Here is a 20,167-nt window from a genome sequence, read left to right as displayed (position 1 = left end):
GATAAAAAATAAATAAAAATAAAATAAATACGATGCGCAGCCGCAGTCAAAACATCGTTTTTCCCCCTTCCCCTTTCCTCTGTCGCGTGTCTATGACGTCATCTTTAAGCTCACAAAAGTGTGGCTGACAGCTAAAATAAGCCACACTGTTGTTGGGAACAATCGTTTCTTCGCCTATTTTGATCACATAAGATGTCTTCACTTCTCAAGGTGGACAATGAAATTAAAACCAAGGTACGGTTTGTGTTTTTGGAAGCTCTAGTTGAGGTTATACGACGTGTTGTTGCCATTTTGCCTGCTAGCATGTTAGCCACGTTTTTGTAGCATGTTATGAGAACTCAAGGCTAATAGCAGCTAGCTAACAGTGGCTAACCGGCTTGTTACAACAAACCTCCCGACAGGTACAGTGTCACAGTAACGTGAAGCTCCATGTTGATCTAAAGGGACGTTTACGTTACAGCGTAAAAATAACTCATATTGGAGGAGTACATGCCCCAAAAAGGCCTTAGCTACCAAGTTAGCCAATTTATTTAGTTAATTTAATATTATTCTATTTTTTTTGTATATATTGAGTATTTTTTTCTCTGTTACTCTTATTGCTTTACCTGTACCATAATGCTGCTGTAGCGAACAAATTTCCCCTTGCAGGATAAATAAAGTGTCTGTCTGTCTGTCTATCTATCTACCTGTCTACCTATTCAACAAGCTACCGTTATCACACCTGCGTCATGTTATGATGTTATAGCTTTAAACATGTATTCTAGCTACATGTGTAGAGTCCATGGTGATAACTGTATATCAGTGGTGGAAGAAGTAACGTTAACGTTGTTCATATCCTTTAATAATACTTATTTAAAAGCACTACAACACTGTGAAACCTCTTCACTGCAAGTCAAAGTACTCCATAACGAAAATATCTCTCAGTAAAATCTACTTAAAGTGACACAAGTCAAAGTACTCATTGTGCAGTAAAATGTTCCCTGTCAGTGTTTAACTTTTATATATGATGTTTCTGGATTAATACTACTGCTGCATTATTGTGTATGTTGACTTCACTGCTGTATATGTTTAAGGTTGTGCTAATTGTAACTCCTTTATATGCTGTTGGGTAGTTTAATATCCAGCAATGCATCATATTCTATAAGATCATCGTACGTTGGTAGTGTCGCTGTTTGTTTTCAGCTTTGTGATGATGCATTTTCCAGCTCATCCAATTGGGTTTTTAAATAATTGTATTTAGTTTTTTGTAATAATAATTTTCTCAACACATAAAGAAACATTTAGTTCAGCAAAAACATTCACGTACAATTGTTGTGTTTTAACTTGACATTAATGGATATTGTAATCTGGAAAGTATCTAAAGCTGTCAGACAAATGTAGTGAAGTAAAGAGTTAAAGATGTGCCTCTTATATGTAGTGTAGTATAAAGTTACAGAAAAGGGAAGTACTCAAGTAAATTACTTCTATCTCAAATGTGTACTTAAGTGCTTGTGTTGATGTCCTTGGTTACTTGCACCATTGCTAAATACATGAGTGGATTTACATATTCAGTGCTGCAGCTGGTCTGATATTTGGACTCTTGTCTTTCATGTTTGCAGGTTGACGCTTTCAGGGAACGAATCACTTCAGAAGTAAGTATCGTTTAACATCTAAAACCAGATATATTGTGGCCGCTGTTTCACACACGGCTATAAAAAACATTTGGTTTTTAAGCCACTAAAAGTTTGCATTTCTTTCAGGCAGAAGAGTTAGTTGCAAGTTTTTTCCCAAAGAAGTTGCTGGAGCTTGACCACTTCTTAAAGGTCAGTTACAGGTTCATTCAACTAAATACACAATGTATAGTCTTACATCTTTAAGTGTTATTTGATAAATAGATCTCTGTAGATGTATATACTCTATATCTCATGATAAAATAAGCTTCTTGGAAAGTAACAGAGAAAGTGTTTATGGGTAGTTGAGTTCATTCGGTTTATAGTTCGTCCATTTTGGGTTTAAAGTTGTTACAAAGACAAGAAGTGTTCAGTACGTCTAGTAATCTTCTCAAGGCGCAGAGCATAGTTTGTAAATGAAAGATGTTCAGCTAGTATCTTTGATGTTTTTCAGGATCCAATCATAAACATCGCTGACCTGAAGGAGATACACTCGGAGATAAACCTGACGGTGCCGGACCCCATTTTGCTCTCAAACCTGCAAGACGGACTAGAAGCGGTGAGGCTCCACGACAGAGCTTAACTGAATCCTGGAAGCTTTTAGTAACTACTGTGTGAGAGTGCAGCCTGAGCCTGTTGTTCTCTTGTTCCACAGCAAAATGCCAAAAAGAGAAAGCTGGAGGATGGAGGTGGGGAGGACATGGGTGAGTAAAAGAGGTCAAACAGACTTAAAGTGAAAGAACCCTCCATGCTACACACTGTTTTCTGGCTGGATGTACACAATTTAAAGTATATTCCAGGTCCAAGAAATCGAGAGAATCACTAATAAATATGTCCCCTAAGCTCCGGTTTCTCTTTCTTTATCTGTTCTTTAATGTATTGTAACAAGCGATGGAGAGAAAGCTGTATGCAGCATGTTGTTAATAGAAATTTGCTTCACAAATACCTAAAGTATATGTGGTTTAGTTAAGACCAAAAACTCTATCTTGCTTCAACAATACTTTAATGTTCGGGCAGATCAGTTGCGTTACGTTGTTCTCTGTGTGGGTTGACGTCAGACTCCGTACTTTTACTCTTATTTTTCATGTGCACACAAACATTTAAGAGAATGTACGGTCATGGATATTCTGTCGATGGAGAACGAGCTGTACCCAGCATGCCATTCAGCCGTGTATCAGCTGATAGGGGGACTCCTCTTAATGCACTACACAGCGAGTACACAACACACTACTAAACAATCCTTCCTGTAGATCTCCAGAGCTCACACTCGACACTTCCTCTGGTCCTCAGAAATACGCCTGAGTGTGTGAAGGCTGTCAGAAGAACGGTTAAGAGAATCACAGAACAGACAAAGAGACCTTTCACTTTATTTAGATACAGCCGTCATTCCTGCCTCCTCTTGACAAGCTGGAAACTTCATTATTTGACCCCGTTTTCCTTCTTCCTCCAGTGACGGGCACCAAGGTCTTCGTCATGCCTGGTGGGATGCTGAAGAGCAACGGAAGCCTCGTTGAGCTTATTGAGAAGGTCAAACCAGAGATCAGGACGCTAATAGAGAAATGTAACACAGTAAGTAATGAAACAAGAGCACTACTCCTCAGTGATATTATTTTACTTTGAGTGCATGAGGTGTTACAGCTGCAAATGTGTAAAATAAGTGTTGGACTAATGAAGATTAGTGAAAGAAAGATATCATGTATGCTGAGCAATCCTTTCCAGGCATCTAAAGAAAATGTTGCTTTCTGCTTTTTCTGAGCAGTTTCTTGTTTTGTTTCTGTTCCTCTGCAGGTGAAGATGTGGGTGCAGCTGCTTATCCCCCGGATAGAAGACGGAAACAACTTCGGAGTGTCAATCCAAGAGGAGACGGTAGCTGAACTCAGAACAGTTGAAGGAGAGGCAGCGTCTTACCTCGACCAGACATCAAGGTTCGTAGATGTCTTAATTCTACATAATAAAGTATCAGGCATGGACGTGGTGCCACAGCAGATGGCTGTAGTGCTGAGTATCACCACTGATGTTTCAGTAGCTCGTCTCTCTCGTGGCCAGATGTTGGTGCGATAAGAACCAAAGGCTGGCCACCCGAGACTCAAAGGGTTAAAGCTTCACGCATCCACGGGAAACGGCATATCAACAGATCGATTTTATTTCTACACCCAGCCCTTATATCTGCTACAGTTTGGTTCTGCATTGTTGAGCCGGTTCACCTGTCGGAGCCAAATCTTTGTCTTCTTCTTCTTTACTTCTAGATACTACATCACAAGGGCAAAGCTGGTTTCTAAAATAGCTAAATATCCACATGTGGTAAGTGAAAATGATTTGAAAAGAATTATGAAGTAGACCTTTTGGACATTTAATACTTCTGATTATGTTTTTATTATCATACATTAATTGTTGATCTTTCACTCGTGATATTTTGTAACTCTATTGGCAGGAAGCTGATCATAGATAAACTAAATCACAAAACAGCTGTTATAAAGCAAGTAGTGGAGTGTGAGGAGAAGGACCCCTCGAGGCACAAATGACGTGCTGTACGTTTGAGTGAATGACTTTAACACATTATAACTTTATATAATGTATTTATTAGGAGGACTATCGGCGCACAGTAACCGAGATTGATGAGAAGGAATACATCAGTCTGAAGATTATAGTTTCTGAGCTCAGAAATCAATACGTAAGTTATTATCTATTGAAGTCTAATATTTATTTATTTGTGTTTTAAAGCCGTATTTTCCACGTGATTACAATGTATTCCTATTTCTCCGTGAAGGTAACGCTACACGACATGATCCTGAAGAACATTGAGAAGATCAAGAGGCCTCGAAGCAGTAACACAGACGCGTTGTACTGATGTTCATCCAGCTGTCTCAGCCCCCCCCTCCCCCCCCTAGTTGTAGTCCCTGTTCCTCTGGACTACAACTAGACCTCCACCTACTTCAGTACAATCAACACAACCCGGTACAAAAACATAGACGGACACAACGCACGTTTCTGTTTTAAGTGTAAAATATTTTTCTTGTTTTAAAAACCCTTTGAAGGAAAATGGTGAGATGCGCTTTGTATCTTTTAATTTGAATTGAACTTTTTGTGCTGAGATCTTTGTGAAATAGTTTCATTTATATCTTTAAGAAGAATTCAGAGCCGAGTGGTTTGTTTCATTTCACTGAATGTTTTCTGTTTATTTAAGTCTTATATTGGACGTCTTCATCTGGAGGAAGGGCGTTTAGTGGATTTATTTTGTTCTCCGAATGTTATACATTACACAATGTAGTCATTACATATGAATACTAAGCAGGTTTCAGATCCACAGGCTTATTCGTTTTCAGTGAAAATTCATAAGTCACCGAAGCATCTCTCGTGTTGAGGCATTCGTTCTATTCAATAAAACGTTTTTTGATAAAAGAAAACCATTTCTGTTTTTGCAAAAATTGCTTATTGGATGTCGGAGAGAAGTTGATGTTTTCATGCAAATATCAGGCACACAGTAAAATACCTTTTTATTAGAACTGAGGAAAACGTTGCTATGTTTCCTCTTAACCTGCAGATGTCACTCCGTCATTCTGTACGTCTGCAGGAAAGGAAGAAACAACACAGACAGAAATACGGATATAATACTGTATATGTTTGATTTTTCTTTGTGTTGTGTGCAGTTAGTTCTGCACTAAATACACATTAGTGTAGCCTCAGTGTATAAAGAAGAAAACATTTTAAACTCCAAGAAAATCTAATAAAAATGTACTCTATTGACTGTTAATGCCAGTAGATTATGAGAGAAAGTCAAATTAATTTTGAGGTAATGTTACTGGAGTAATTCAGTTTTATGCTATTTTATACTTGTACTACAATTTCGAGGGAAATGATGAAGCCGAAAATGACGACCTGCAGAGAAAAGTTGTCCACGTCTGCATGTGTTAGCATACATCTTTAGACTTGCCAATAATATCCTTAAAATAAGCTAGAATAGAACATCTATCAAATACATTTGTCCCACCTTGTCAGTCCAAACTTTCACCTTAACATCTGTGCAGATCTATTTGGGTTGAGAGCCTGAATTGATTCAATTTGGGAAATGTGCTCAACCTCTGACACACTTTCTCAGACTGAGGTTCGTGTTCTTCCCCGATGGGAACATGGTGATAAAATTAGATCTGTACATCATGACAGAGAAAAACAACCACGGAGCCGACAAATGTACAAGTGTTGCATAATGTTCCTGAAGCAGTTGTAGTGCCCCCCCCCCCCTCTCTGTATGTCCTACTCTCCCTGTCGTCATAGAGCACCATATAGATATGTCTTCACCAGATAAGCACCGGAAAACAGCAAAGCAGCCCTCTGAGATAAGAGGAGAAGAGGAGACGTGGGGTTAGCAGTTGGGAAATGTTGCACGGATTATGTCATCAAAAGGGGTCTCACCTTGACCCTGCCTTTCATCTCTAATGAAAATATGTTAAAGTACATTAAAGATTCATAATAGGTCATAATTTCCTCGCTTTTGTTCTTTTTTTTAAAAAACATTTTTGTGACTAACATAACTACTTTTGGTTTATAATATAATTAGAAGTGTTGCAGAGTCTGTCTCTGCAATCCTGCTGATCTCATACCGCATGCTTTGATATGTCGCCTGAACAGCGCACCGCTCTTACAGCCTTAAGAGACGCACGTGTTGTCTTTCTGCCCCTTGACCCCCCCGTGTCTCTTTTGAATGGCTGTGGTGGGAGGCTGTGTCACTCTGCGGGACCTTCGAGTGACGGGAGCGTGCTCTGGTTAATGTTTAATGGTTGTTCCTGTCAGAGAATTTAGCAGTATCACTCTGGAACATTTGGAGAAAAAAAAGAAATAAGTCTTTACGGAAAGCAAGTGGTTATAAAAAGCTGTTTTTATTCCATCATTTATACAACATTGAGCTGAAAAAGCACTTTTGTATTCTAAGTTTCTAACTACATTTGTATAAAAATCCACTCTTGTTGACATTAAAGGAGCGAGTGAGTCGTTAAGACACGTAAAAACTTCTAAATATCGTAGAACAAAACGCGAAAATCTCTCGCAACCAGCAAAATATAAAAAACAATTAGCCTAACACAAACCCCGTTGTAAAATCACATATTGACATTTTGGTACTTTCGCTGTTTCCCTTAAGCTAAGCTAACCAGCCGCTAGCTGTAACTTCATATTTATCGTACAGACATCATAGTGGTATCAATCTTATCATTTAACTCTTGATAAGAAAGTGAATAAGCATATTTCCTAAACTGTTGACAGTACATATTCCTTCATCTGATATCAAGGCCGGCACAATAACTCCAGGGACATTGTCCTAAAAGTCTAAATGATCTTGAGTATCAAACAATCCTAGTAAACATAGAAAATTAAACTAATAATTGACTCTAAACTTTACAAGTTGACATGAAATCACAAGTTCTAGTCTTCTTTCTTTCCCTCGCCAATCCAGCAGAGCGCCCAGGGAACCAGCGTGGTCGGGATTAAAAGTGCAACTGCGCTTTTACCAAAAGACAGGAAGTAGAAAGTCATAAGATTTTCAGGAGAAAATGTCCATCCATCCAGCAGCTGAAGCAGAAATAAGGAGACAACGATACATCCCATCTTGAAGCTGCTGCTTGTTTTCTTCTTCTCGGTCTCGGTGTAGAGGGGCGAGTGCAGGCCCAGGCCCAGGCCGAACAGGGTGCCCATGTTGCGCAGGAGGCTGGCGAAGGGCGTGGAGTCCAGGTGGACCCACTCGGGCCTCACGCACCACTTCTGGGCTTTCTCCAGGGTCCAGAGCAGGTCCACGCCCAGGGCTTTGAGGACGAGGTAGAAGCCCACGGCGAAGGAGGTCAAGAAGAGCGTCGTGTAGAAGTATTTCTTCATGCTGGCGCTGTAGATCCACTTCTTCTTCGAGACAACCTCAGCGACAAGGACACCTGACACAAAAACAGAGAAGCAGGTCCATCAGGTGAGTCTTGGTTTTACTGCATATACCTCTGTACCCCTCACCACATCCCTGATATTCGAGCCCAACGTACACCATAAATCTTCATTTTCATCCCTGCAAAATGTATACATCTTGCAGTATTTGGGCAGACTAACCTGTAACGGCTCCAGCAACGACCTGGTGTGGGAAGTGGGCCGCCATGTAGACCCTGGACATGCAGACCACCAGCTCCACCAGGCCCATTAGCACCCACAGGCCTATCTGCAAGAATCTGACAGAGAGGGAATACTGAGTGCAAAAGATGAATCACAAGATGACAGTTTTATTTTAGATGTTTCATAGAGATGAATGATTGTTTTCCTCACAGACTCACCTGTATAGTAACGGAGGGCATCGCTTCTCTGTTGCAACAGCGAGCAGCGCTGTTATCATCACGTACCAGACCCCTGCTGCCCCCATAGCGTGACCTGAAGGGCTTCCTGCAACAGACTCAGACTTCAAATCTCAGACATTCTTCTGCAGAGATAAGTATCTACTATAGCTGTCAAATGATTTCATGTTTTTATTGCTTATTAGTAAGTCTCATTGTATGCAATGTCTCTCGTGTTTATACACATTTTATTTGTTACTCAAATCTGTATTAATAAATAAAACTTGATTTGTTGATTGATGAATATTTCCCTCTGAAATCTTGTGGAGTAAAAGTATGAAAAAGTGGTGCGAAAACAAAATCCAAGAGTTTGAACTTTGAGCTTCAAACAAAAAGGAGACATTGTGCAACACAAAAATAAATGAAGAGATAGAAATCTCTACAAAACGGCAAAGATATGGAGTTTATAACGTTCACCTTCATTTAAAGAAATGAAGGTGACGAGCACTCGTCAAACACTAAAGAAATGATCTGAACAGACACAATCAATCAAGTCACGTGATCCACTACAGGCCTGCCATGAACTGTACCTGGTCCAGTCTCACATGTGATGGGAAACTGCTGCAGAGACGGGGCCGGTCCTGCTCCATAAAACCGGGTCTCGTGAACCCACCAGTACGGCCGCTCCCCAAACAGAACCCTGCCACAGGAAACACCAAGAGAACTCAAAAAAAACACAACTCTTCTCTTTTGACGTGTCTCGGACTCGAACAGCCGTTTTACCATTTCAGGACCAAGTTGAGCCAGTCTCCGAGGACGGCCACCCAGATGAGCCTGAGCGCCGTGTGCCTCCGCAGGTGGAACCAGATCGGGAAGAAGCAGAAGTACGTGGTGTGCAGGTCGGCCACTGTGGACGCCAGGCTGAACAGGCCCTCATACCGGCCGTACGTGGCCTGCAGATGGGCCGACAGCTCGACCCCCCAGCTGTGGAGGAGATCCATGATATCACAACCTCTGCCTGATGATATACCAAATCTGGGTCCCTTCTTGGTCAGTTAGGCTGCTGCCGAGCTCTTCCAGGCCAGACAGTCCCCTCTCTAACCCTGCCTCTGCGTGTGATCCACACCGGACTTTACTCAAGGCTAGTGAATTTGTTTGCCTTTGTTAGGCTGCAGACCTTTACACCCCTCGAGGCCTCCTGTGCTAAAATCCATCATTACAGAAATCAGCCGCCGCCCCCTTTTGACCGATCACGGGTTTCTAGGAAAACCTTGTTTTTAATATCACTATTATCTGATCAATGAAAATGAAGCTTCCGTTCTGAGCTCAAGCTTGTGAAATCCATTGATCTTGGCTCACAATTAATCCAACTAATGGTCCACGGATGGTGTGGAGTGTGCGTCATTTGTGTCTTCCCTCTCAGGACAACAAACGTGAGAGATGATGACATTGTGTCTCTCAAAACAAGATCAAATATGAGCTCATCTTTGGGGGACGTCTCTGCCAAACCTCGTTTTGTCACCACAGAGCAGCAACTTGTTGACAATCTGCTCCTTCTGTTTTATTAGCGACTATCTCCTCCAAAGCCAATCATTTAATCATTGATCTCCTTATGTAACGTACAAATGGTTCCACCAAATCATCAAAAGAACACAATTACATAACTGATGAATTATTACTCAAGTGGCTGCCCGCATAAGAAAGAGAGGATATCAAGAGAGAGAGAGAGAGAGAGGACTTGGCAGATGTTTAAAAATATTTTATGCAGTTCAGTGAATAGTGAAGGTTGTTCTGCAGACTGTTTGTTTTGTTGGTCGACTGACTTCCTCCCCGTGCTGCTTACAGTCCGGTGACAAAGACTCCAATTCACATCTTGTTTTCCTGCTTTATTTTCAACATGTTTGTGTGACAAACCACCCAAACTCTCCTGACTCCCGGTGTTTTATTGCACACGTGCAAGGTCCAAAGATCAGCGTGAGCATGCGTTTGGGTGGTGGGTCCCTCTGGTATAAAACCAACCAGCTGTGTTACTGATAAGCAGCACTCTTGTTTTCTTGTCACGCAGCACCGGCCTGAGATTTCTCCCCCTCTCTCTCTCGAAGGCAAAGATGGACGCTGTCATGGACGCCATGCAGGGTTTCGGGGTGAGCACCACCCGCTACCTGCAGACCAACTACCAGGACGCCCAGGGCTGGTTCCTCTGGGTCTCCTGGGCGGCAGACCTCAGGAACACCTTCTTCATCTTCTTCCCGCTTTGGTTTCACCTGCGGTCTTCAGTGGGCATCAAGCTCATCTGGGTGGCCGTGATCGGAGACTGGCTCAACCTGGTGTTCAAATGGTGAGCGGGCTGAATCTTTGAACTAGAAATGTCCTGAACATTTATTTATAAAAAAAACAAAACTTAGAGTGCATGTGTCTGTCGCCATCTTCAGGATTCTGTTTGGGGAGAGGCCTTACTGGTGGGTCCATGAGACGGCTCACTATGCAAACGGGGATCGGCCTCACATCGAGCAGTATCCAATGACCTGTGAGACCGGCCCAGGTGAGACATGACACACTGTACACGGCCCCCATTCCTCCCTCTCTCCTGGAATATTACACATTCCCGAGTTTGCTGTGTGGTAACTTTAAACGCAAATAAATCTACTTATGTGGATGCAAAACCCAGCTGCAGGTGTGAACACAGGGCCTCAAGATCAGCTACTAAAATAGGACACATTCATATTCTGTTTTGGTTTTGCACTGAAACATATTTTACCACAAACCAGTTTCCACACAGTGAACTTGAAGCTTATGGGCGACTACCAGCTCTGTTAGTAATCCAGCCTTGTTATGTTTCACAGGTTTAATCAGCGGTGGAAACCTTAAATAAAATGAGCTAAAATGTTACTCATTAATTCATTCAGTCACTTTGAAACAACAACATGATGAGTGAACCATGCAGTCATCGCTGTAGTTGAGGGAATCAGCCACTGACTTCTATCTGTGTGTGTGTGTGTGTGTGTGTGTGTGTGTGTGTGTGGTCCAGGCAGCCCCTCTGGCCATGCTATGGGAGCCGCCAGTGTCTACTACACTCTGGTGACCTCCATCCTCACCATCGTGACCAGCAAGAAGAAATATGGAGGCAAGAAATCCACCAACAAGGAGTGGTGAGTCTGGTCACTGTTTTCTTTCCCTCAGAGCTTATCACTGCGAACACGCTATCTGTTCTGAGCTGTGGTTGATCATTGACTCCTGAGAACTATTGGTTTGGAGAAAAAAGAAGGGAGATTGTGAGTGAGGTGTTTTGACGTCCAGGCAACTGAAGCTCTCATGATGAGCTAAGAATAACTGCTAATTGTTATATTGCTTTAAGGCTTTAAATCTGCTGCACTTTCAGTTTTCACAATAGAATAATGAAAGTGTGTTGTTGTTGTTGGCAGGTATCTGAGGGCGGGTTTGTGGACACTGTTTTGGGGAGTCCAGGTGTGCGTCTGTCTCTCCAGGGTCTTCATCGCCGCCCACTTCCCCCACCAGGTCGTCGCTGGCGTCATCACAGGTCAGTGTGGAAATATTTGAATACCTCAATTCAGTTGACGATTGACTAAAAACAATTGTAAAGCAAATGTTTTTACATTAATTGTGTGAATGTGTGCTGTGGATTAAGTGATGGTGTGTCTGTCCACATTAACAATGTATTCCATCTAGTTTGCCCACTTCGCTATATATTTCTCTATATTTCTTCATTTCTTCCTTATGTTCTCAAAATACAACCCATGATATTGACCGGGCCGTTTTGGTGGATTGCAGGTATGATCGTGGCCGAAGCCTTCAACAGAACTCAGTGGATCTACAGCGCCAGCATGAAGAAATACTTCTACACGACGCTCTTCTTGACCTCCTTCGCCGTGGGCTTCTACCTCGTCCTCAAAGCCCTGGGCGTGGACCTGCTCTGGACCCTGGAGAAAGCCCAGAAGTGGTGCGTGAGGCCCGAGTGGGTCCACCTGGACTCCACGCCCTTCGCCAGCCTCCTGCGCAACATGGGCACCCTGTTCGGCCTGGGCCTGGGCCTGCACTCGCCCCTCTACACCGAGACCAAGAGGAGCAGCAGCAAAAGCAGCAAAGTCGGCTGCGTCGTCGGCTCTCTGGTGCTGCTGCACCTGTTCGACTCCTTCAAGCCTCCCACGCACACCGCCGCCCTCTTCTACCTGCTGTCCTTCTGCAAGAGCGCCACCGTGCCGCTGGTCGCCGTCAGCATCGTCCCGTACTGCGTGAACGGAGCTCTGAGCCTGCAGAGCAAGAAGGGACTGTGAACTCGGACTATACGGACTAATGACGAGGAGAGTCTAAAAAGAAGATCTGTCCTCTGGGGCTTGTTGCGTTTCATGCGTCCAGCTGATCTTCAGGAGGATAAAACAAACAAGGCCTATGAGATGGGAAACTGTCACTGGTGTGATTTGGACACTGAACTGTGTGAGCACCAAGTGAAAGCACTATCCAGGATGTCCAGTGGCATTTACAAAGACCAATTGTGAATTTAGCGAAAATATGATATTGACAGTTTCTTTCAGAGTCCTGTAAAAGGACGAACGATGAACACATGCAGCTCCTCTGTTAAACCTCAGACAGGTTACTCACAGCTTCCACGTGGTATTTCAACTGTATCAGTAATGTATTTTAAATGTTAAAGAAAGTATTTTTGAAACTGTTTTTGAATATTTTTAATAAAAAAATATCTTGAAAAATGTATTTAATGACTTGGTTTATATTTGACTGGGCTGATGATTATTTAGCCTTTTATTAATCTGCATTAATCTGCTCCACCACATACAGTCAACAGCCTCCGCATTACTATTGGGATCTTTTACTGAAGTAAAAGTACCTCAATGTAAGAAATACTCCAACGCAAGTAAACGCACAGCATTCAAAAGTTTATTCAGGTGAATAACTTCCACAAAATGTTCCTCAAGTAACAAAAGTAAAAGTCATCATTTGACAACAACATGGCACTTCTCAGACTGTTATTCCTACTATTTCAATGTTTTTTGTATAATTTACCTGAATCTTTAAAGTAACTTGTAGCTAAAGCTGTCAAATAAATGTAACAGAGTAAAAGTACAATATTTCAGTAGAAGTATAGCAGACAACGGAGATACTCCCACATACCTCAAAGTTGAGTTACTTTCCACCAGTGCATACAAATAAACATGGAATACAATAAATATTGGATACACGTTAACCTCAGCAATCATAATACCTTCAAACTCTGTAATGAGACAACAAATGCAACAAGGATTCAGTTTGAAGTCAGAAAATAAAAGTTAAATTCACTAAAACAACATCTCGATGAGGAGCCAAATTATTTCCTTTCTTGCTTGACTGACTGATTTCTGTCCCCGTCAACAAGTGAAGGACAAAATGTTTCATTTCACAGAAATGCATACACACATGACCCCCTTCCAGAAATCCCATGTCCCTTTTTTGTCTGTTGTATAACCTCGTAGATATAAAAACACAAAGCCAGACTGAGATATGAATCATTAACTCCACACTGAAGCCCTGGCCTTTAGCCTGACATGCTGCGATGACACGGATCCACACGTCATGCTGCCGTCTAAAGACGACGGTAAGAGCTGAACATTCAATATTTGTCTGTTTGTGTTTTGTAGAACACACACACACACACACACACACACACACACACACACACACACACACACACACACACACACAGATAGATAAGTGGCTGATTACCTGAATGGTTCATTCATAATTTTTTGTTGTTTCAAAGTGACTGAATGAATTAATGAGATAGATTTTAGCTCATTTTAATGTTACTACTGTTAGAGACAGCGGTTAAAGTACTGTACTTTAGTACTTTAATTGAGTATTTATTTTGTAAGGTACTCCTACTCCGCTACATTTCAGAGGGAAATATTGTTCTTTTTGCTCCACTATTTTTTCAGCTGTAGTTACTGCCGCTGCTGCCAGTCCTCACAGTAACTTTAAGTTATCAAATACATGTTGTGGAGTAAAAAGTACAATATTGGCTTCAGCAATGTGGTAAAGTTGAAGTGTAAAGTTGCATAACCTGAAAATACTCAAGCAAAGTACCTAATGGTGGAAAGCAATTTTACTCAAATACTCTAAGTTGACTTCAGATTGATAATACAAACATATAATCAATAAATAGATTAGGGTGTATTATTACAAATACAGATACAACTTTATTGATCCCTTGGTGGAATTCACAAGCTACCCAGCAGTATAAAGTAATGAATATTAACTCCACCTGATGAACACATTAATGAATCATCCAGTAATATAATATATACGTTATTCTGAAATGGCCCTTTTTCATAATGAGTACTTTTAATTTTGGTACTTTTGCTAGTTTTACTTAATAAGTAAAAGACCCGAGTGGCCTACGGGGACATTAATCGTTGTAACACCATCTAAGAACAGAGGGTAGCGGTGTTTCACCATCAACCGTCAGCTTTTTGAAGCACACGAAGAAGACGGACCCGGAAGTACTATGGCTTGGCTGCAGCTGCATCCCTAGTGTTGTTGTTGTGCCCGTTAAAGTGTGTTGAAGTGCACACAATGCTCCCCGGTTGAAGAGACACTTTTGTCGGTCCATGATGTCCAGACTGCAGGCGGTGAAGGCGCTGGTGGCCGAGAGACTGGAGGCGGCTGCGGAGGAAATACTCCGCTCTGTGGAGAAGAAGCTGCAGCTCACTTCAGGTTTGTAAACACGGGACACGTTCTTAGAAATACCTGCACCACCTGCTTTTATATGACGCCTTTATATGTCCTCTTATCACTCCACCATCAGGTTGTTATCAAGACAGCATCTTTTACTAAGTTAAGTGCTACACTTACATGCACATTTGAGGTACTTTCAGTGGTGGAGGAAGTACTCAGATCTTTTACTTAAGTAAAAGTAGCAATACCACGGTGCAAAAGTATTCTGTTATAAGTATTCAAAAATTTTACTTAAGTCACATTACGAAATTTGCATCAAAATATGAAATGTTAGACTACACATTATGCAGAATAATATGGATGTTATATTATTGAATTATAGTTATTGGTGCTTTAATGTTGCAGCTGGTAAAGGAGGAGGAGCTTATTTTAATTACTTCATTACTGCTGAATAGCTTGTGATTTTTACCAAGAGTTAAAATATCTTTATACACAATAATACATAATAAACCACCATCATTTATTTGTGCATTATATTTTATATTTTTTATCTGAATCAGCAATGTAACTCTTTATTTATAAATGAATGGAGAAGAGGTACGTTTACAATATTCCCCCTATTTCAAAATTGTACTTGAGTAAATTAAGCCAATTACTTTCCACCACTAGGTCAGTTTACAGCTGAATTATTCTTAAAATATTTCCGAATTATGCCTGATTTCCCCCCTTTATTCCTCCAGATATGTCCCCCGAGCAGCAGAGGGCAGCTGTACACGAGCGGCTGTCGGCGGTCGCTGACGAGATCTTTAGGATTCTGGAGAAAATGTTGGGAGAATACGAGGCAGAAGTCTCCAGTTCCCACGAGGAGATCGAACGTAAAGGCCAGCCGATGAGCGTCTCGTTGGAAACGGAGACGAATGTACACGGAACAGGTATATTATACATTTAATAAAGGTTATATTGCAAGAATTAGTCATAGAGTTGTCTTTGATTTTGTTTCCTGTCAATAACATTTAACTTGTCATCATAACTCGCCTTTAAAGTGATTTAAAACCCAGGTAAGAGCACAATAACGTTTGTTTAGAGAAAACATTGTTATGGCCTTGGTGTTGGTGTTTATTCTAGTTGTCAGTGTTTCCGTGCTGAATTTTCTCTTCGATCTTCTCTTCAGACAGACTGCCGCTCTCTAGGTCGAACTGTGGAAAGGACGCTTCCTCTGAGCAGAGCAGGAGCTCCAGTCAGGTCCAGAAAACATCAGGTCTACCACAGATTAGAGACGCGTCTACGGAGACAGACTGTGACGTTATCCACGGTAAACCTTCACATCTTCACCAAACACAAAGAGCAGAAAAGGGAACCTCGACTGTGATGGAGACAGAGACGCTGCCACCGAGCGACCACGAGGTTCTCTCATCAGACAATTCAGACGCTGCGAGTGACGATAATGATTGTCAGATAAACGAGAAACATCTCAAATCAAAGAAAAGAAAAACATTTCAGAAACAAAGTCAGGCCGAGGATTATTGCGAAATGTGTGGAAGGTCTTTCCTCAAAAGTGTCGCTGGGAAGAAAATTAAAATACAGGAAAGTAAAATTTCTGCAACAAACAAGATCCAACTTCCAGGACAGAGTTGTTGTAGAGTTTGCGGAAAGTTTTTCCGCTACAAACGTTCTTTTCTGAAACACGTACTCGTGCACGAACAGAGCTCCGATCTGTGTGGAGCCTGCGGGAAACATCTGGACTCTGACGAGAGCTTGAAGGTGCATTTACAAACCCACAGCGAAGAGAACAGCTGCAGGGATCAGACGGAGGACAAACAGTCCGAGGCGGAGTGCTCTGACGCTGAGAGTGAAGCGGGTCACAGTGATGAGGAGTGGAAGGACAGCGGAGGAAGTGATGGTGATGACGGAGGCAGCGACAAAGATGAGACCAAAGACGGACCTTGTTTACAAAAGTCAAAAACTAAAGAATCAAACAAACCTAAAGGACTTAAAAACAAGAATTTCAGGGATTTATCGCATCTGAAATACCGCTGTAAAGTCTGTGGCAAGTATTTCTGCTACAGAGCCTCTTTTTTGAAGCACGTGCAAGAAGACGAGGATGATGCAGATCTTTGCGGGGTGTGCGGGAAACGCTTCGAGTCCGATGACGGCTTGAGGCTTCACCTGCAAACGTACGTCCGAACGAACGACTGCGAGGTCTGCGGCAAACACTTTGACAGCCACAAGCAACTGGAGATGCACATGAGGACGCACACGGGGGAGAAGCCGTACGTCTGCAACGTCTGCGGCAAAGCGTTCGCTCAGAACGGGAACCTGATGGGGCACATGAGAGCCCACACGGGGGAGAAACCGTACGTCTGCAGCGTGTGCGGCCAGAGCTTCAGCTTCAAAGAGTACATGACGGCTCACATGAGGATCCACACGGGGGAGAAACCGTTCCTCTGCAGCGTCTGCGGGAAAGGATTCCGACAGAGGGGGACCCTGAAAACGCACATGATGATCCACACGGGGGAGTCCACGCACCGCTGCGGCGTGTGCGAGAAGAAGTTCTACAAGAGCGGGGCGTTGAAGATCCACATGAGGTCCCACACGGGGGAGAAACCGTATCTGTGCAACGTTTGCGGGAAGAGCTTCACGGCGAGCGGCTCGCTGGCCAAACACATGGGCACCCACGAGGGGGATCGAACGCACGGCTGCAGCGTCTGCGGCAAAGGGTTCGCGAGGAAGGAGGATCTGAAGAGACACGTACAGTCTCACGAGGAGGAATCCACGCGGCTGACGAGTCTTTGATGTCTGTTTAGGGAATTGTTCAACATTTTAAGCAGATATGCAAATTTGCTTCCTGTCTAATGGAACACTCAGCCGATGAATCGATCGACAGAAAGTTATTTGGCGACTATTTTGTGGATTGCTTCATTTTTTCGATGTCGACTTTCAAGCAAAAATACCGGACGTTGCCTTGTTCCAGCATCTCGGTGTGTTTGTGTGTCATAGTAAATTGATAATTTGGGGGGTTTTGGACTTTGGAAATTTGCATTTTTTGATATTTTCTGACATTTGTTATGGTATATTTACTGCGGTTATTCTGTCGATCTTGCTTTCTCCTGTTGATCCATTATTCTCTTTATATTTTATTCATGTCAGTCTGGTTTACATGGTTTGTAGCCTCTAAATCTTAAATCTGAGAACATTTTGATGCTCAGTTCAAACTTTGTTTTTCCACCGTGTCTCAGAGGGAACTTTGTCTCGTTCAGTTATGTAGAACCATTGTACTTAAGTGTTAGTCGCAGCCCTATAACCTCACGTCTGTGTGTTTGTATGGAGCCGGGTTAATAGCGTGGTTAGCTTCGCTTATAAACCTGTAAATCTGGCTAATGGAAAGAAAGCAAATATATATATTTTTTCTTTTTGTTGAACTATTCCTTTAAATGATACATTTTAAAACTGCTCACATCAAAAAGAAAAGTGATGAAACAACGCCAGTCTGACATGCATATCTACTTGTTATATACACATGGCGTCTTGTGTTATCATTTATAAAGTACAATAATACTTCCTGTTGTATTTAATCTAAACATGGAGGCCGACTGTTATAACTCGTATGTTTCACACAACCTGAACTATGACCATATATGAACCATTTAATGTTTTTATGAAAGTATTTTCGACATACTATAGTATGAATTTTGTAAGATATCTTCATGACATACTATGACTTTTACCTGTTCAGTGTGGTATTATTACATTTACTAGGAAAGGATCTACATTCTTCTTCGACCACGGTCCATGATGAATCCAACGGCCCTCATCTGAGAGGCTCTTACTGTGAAGCTGGATTCTGTTTTCTTGAAGGCTCCACAGATTGCATAATGTGGCAAAAACAAACTCACAGTCGTTCAGTTTAAACACAGTTTATTTTTCTGTTTAAATAATTGGGTCATCCAGTGTAGGCTATGTTGGTTTGTCATACATGTTGGTACCAGATTTATCATCAACAATGGATGCTGAGGGTGGTTTTGTATGAAAAAAGACAAACGGAAAGAAAGAAAGAAATTACACAGATGAGATCTTTAACAATGTGTGATCATTTAACCGTTAACAAAAAGAACAATATTTGGATGATGGGGCTAAAAAAGAGATTCCCTGTTTTCATGTAATTAGAACCTGTTAAATGAAGATAGAAGTCATCACACCGTCAAAATAAAAGTCCCCTTTTTAAAATCACAGCAGATCTTAAAACGTACACTTCTAGTATGCGTAATGGCCTCACAGATAGACATTTGTATTTGATGATGCACACACACACACACACACACACACAGGGCTGCTAGCTGTTAGGAGATAACACAATGTTCCAGTCTGCAGGTTACATTTGGGGACACCGTCAGTACCTTCCTGAAGCTTTGCTATCCGGAGCGTGTGTGTGCGTTTTAATTTCCGTAAAAAACTAAATAAAAACAGATATATATATATGACAGATGTTTGAGTTATAATGAGTGCTCACAAGGACAGCAGTACCATCTCTAATTGTATTACAGTGCTTTTGAATCAGGAGGAAAATCAAATAAAGTGACGTCACATGCAGCAAAATATTATCTCTCTGAAGACAAAGTTCCACAGACAAGAGCGGAAGAAGCTGTTAAAGAAACGTCCTTTGTTTAAAATCAAGCGGTTCATTTGTTTTGCGTCCGTTCGTTTCTCGTTAACATACAGCGTGTTTTTTTTGTTCCTTTCGTATTGGTTTGAGGAAGAGCATCGGGTCGCACACTCAAGGCTGCTCAGACAGTGTCGACCTCTCGATACAAATGCACCGACTCTGCAAAGCTTCAACTCAAATCAGTGCATAAACAATCTGTGAAGCTACTGATTTTTTTTTTTTTCGTTTAAAGATTTTATACAGTGTCATTTATATACAACAAAAATCACCCATTTAATATTATATTTCATTTTTTTAAAAATAACCACATGGTACACCCCAATACTGCGGGTCCAGGAGGAGAAAATAGAGCATGTAAGGCGAGTGTCTGGGAGAGAGTGAATCACACGTCTTCCTTATCTGTCAGCGTTTAGTTTTCCTCGTTTCTTTGTGCCATCTTTGGTCACACAGGCGCCTCTCATTCGTAGAAGATAAGAAAGCTCCAGCTCACGTCCATGCGTGTCCTTTTTCCGGTGTCGTTTCCACAACAGTGAGTGAGTTTTTGGTGACATGCTCATGCGAAATCAAAGAAAAAGTAACTTGTTTTGCGTTTGTCTTGCTGAAAAACCATGCGTTGTAAGTGAAAGCTTCAGACACGTTGTTTTGGCCGATTGACGAGGCTTCCAGTCTTGTTTTTCCTCCCATTGGTGTGTTTGTTTGGTGTCGCGGGCGGACGTCAGTGGACCTGGAGGGTGAATGATCACAGACTTAAATTAAAATCTGAGGCGCTGCGAATGAACTCATGCTGTGGATCTGAAACGCCACGGATCTGATTAGATCTGTAAAAAATGCAAATAAACATATTTCCTAAAATGTCAGACTACTCCTTGATGCACTAG

General features: G+C 41.9%; 4 protein-coding genes across 6 annotated transcripts; 3 read left to right on the top strand and 1 right to left on the bottom strand.

Moving 5' to 3' along the window:
- Positions 1 to 85: 85 nt before the first annotated feature.
- psme3 (proteasome activator subunit 3) lies at positions 86 to 5,053 on the top strand. Its single transcript, XM_076094101.1, has 10 exons — positions 86 to 234; positions 1,599 to 1,631; positions 1,740 to 1,802; positions 2,104 to 2,208; positions 2,305 to 2,353; positions 3,100 to 3,218; positions 3,438 to 3,574; positions 3,896 to 3,950; positions 4,234 to 4,320; positions 4,417 to 5,053. Exons 1-10 carry the CDS (start codon positions 193 to 195, stop codon positions 4,495 to 4,497), a joined length of 771 nt encoding a protein of 256 aa, XP_075950216.1. The 5' UTR covers positions 86 to 192; the 3' UTR covers positions 4,498 to 5,053.
- A 2,011-nt stretch (positions 5,054 to 7,064) lies between these two features.
- g6pc1a.1 (glucose-6-phosphatase catalytic subunit 1a, tandem duplicate 1) lies at positions 7,065 to 8,949 on the bottom strand. The gene is made up of 5 exons (XM_076092900.1): positions 8,729 to 8,949; positions 8,536 to 8,645; positions 7,949 to 8,054; positions 7,731 to 7,846; positions 7,065 to 7,564 (listed from the first exon to the last, which is right to left on the bottom strand). Exons 1-5 carry the CDS (start codon positions 8,944 to 8,946, stop codon positions 7,065 to 7,067), a joined length of 1,050 nt encoding a protein of 349 aa, XP_075949015.1. The 5' UTR covers positions 8,947 to 8,949.
- Positions 8,950 to 10,028: 1,079 nt separating this feature from the next.
- g6pc1a.2 (glucose-6-phosphatase catalytic subunit 1a, tandem duplicate 2) lies at positions 10,029 to 12,237 on the top strand. Of its 3 annotated transcripts, none has more exons than XM_076092885.1 (5): positions 10,029 to 10,283; positions 10,378 to 10,487; positions 10,974 to 11,044; positions 11,348 to 11,483; positions 11,735 to 12,237. In XM_076092885.1, exons 1-5 carry the CDS (start codon positions 10,054 to 10,056, stop codon positions 12,235 to 12,237), a joined length of 1,050 nt encoding a protein of 349 aa, XP_075949000.1. In that variant the 5' UTR covers positions 10,029 to 10,053. The 3 variants fall into 3 exon arrangements, with proteins under 3 accessions (XP_075949000.1, XP_075948999.1, XP_075948998.1); XM_076092884.1 differs by having other exon boundaries at positions 10,974 to 11,054; positions 11,343 to 11,483; XM_076092883.1 differs by having other exon boundaries at positions 10,974 to 11,094; positions 11,368 to 11,483.
- A 2,210-nt stretch (positions 12,238 to 14,447) lies between these two features.
- LOC142952090 (uncharacterized) lies at positions 14,448 to 20,141 on the top strand. The gene is made up of 3 exons (XM_076094094.1): positions 14,448 to 14,668; positions 15,370 to 15,561; positions 15,801 to 20,141. Exons 1-3 carry the CDS (start codon positions 14,563 to 14,565, stop codon positions 17,420 to 17,422), a joined length of 1,920 nt encoding a protein of 639 aa, XP_075950209.1. The 5' UTR covers positions 14,448 to 14,562; the 3' UTR covers positions 17,423 to 20,141.
- Positions 20,142 to 20,167: the final 26 nt, after the last annotated feature.

This window comes from Anarhichas minor, unplaced genomic scaffold, assembly GCF_050575085.1.
Source record: "Anarhichas minor isolate MPS153535 unplaced genomic scaffold, ASM5057508v1 ptg000017l, whole genome shotgun sequence".
NCBI lineage: Eukaryota > Metazoa > Chordata > Actinopteri > Perciformes > Anarhichadidae > Anarhichas > Anarhichas minor.
Note: the sequence above shows the minus strand (reverse complement) of the source record. Positions and strands in the feature narration are given on the sequence as shown.

Excerpts from the sequence above, each read along its gene's own strand:
- psme3 (XM_076094101.1), top strand. The coding sequence starts at position 193 with ATGTCTTCACTTCTCAAGGTGGACAATGAAATTAAAACCAAG. Across the intron at positions 2,209-2,304 it reads TGCAAGACGGACTAGAAGCG|CAAAATGCCAAAAAGAGAAA; the intron begins GTGAGGCTCCAC and ends CTTGTTCCACAG. Across the intron at positions 4,321-4,416 it reads CTGAGCTCAGAAATCAATAC|GTAACGCTACACGACATGAT; the intron begins GTAAGTTATTAT and ends TTCTCCGTGAAG.
- g6pc1a.1 (XM_076092900.1), bottom strand. The coding sequence starts at position 8,946 with ATGGATCTCCTCCACAGCTGGGGGGTCGAGCTGTCGGCCCATCTGCAG. Across the intron at positions 8,055-8,535 it reads CACATGTGAGACTGGACCAG|GAAGCCCTTCAGGTCACGCT; the intron begins GTACAGTTCATG and ends AGTCTGTTGCAG. Across the intron at positions 7,565-7,730 it reads CGTTGCTGGAGCCGTTACAG|GTGTCCTTGTCGCTGAGGTT; the intron begins GTTAGTCTGCCC and ends TTTTTGTGTCAG.
- g6pc1a.2 (XM_076092883.1), top strand. The coding sequence starts at position 10,054 with ATGGACGCTGTCATGGACGCCATGCAGGGTTTCGGGGTGAGCACCACC. Across the intron at positions 10,488-10,973 it reads GACCTGTGAGACCGGCCCAG|GCAGCCCCTCTGGCCATGCT; the intron begins GTGAGACATGAC and ends TGTGTGGTCCAG. Across the intron at positions 11,484-11,734 it reads CGTCGCTGGCGTCATCACAG|GTATGATCGTGGCCGAAGCC; the intron begins GTCAGTGTGGAA and ends GGTGGATTGCAG.
- LOC142952090 (XM_076094094.1), top strand. The coding sequence starts at position 14,563 with ATGATGTCCAGACTGCAGGCGGTGAAGGCGCTGGTGGCCGAGAGACTG. Across the intron at positions 14,669-15,369 it reads GAAGCTGCAGCTCACTTCAG|ATATGTCCCCCGAGCAGCAG; the intron begins GTTTGTAAACAC and ends TTATTCCTCCAG. Across the intron at positions 15,562-15,800 it reads GACGAATGTACACGGAACAG|ACAGACTGCCGCTCTCTAGG; the intron begins GTATATTATACA and ends TCTTCTCTTCAG.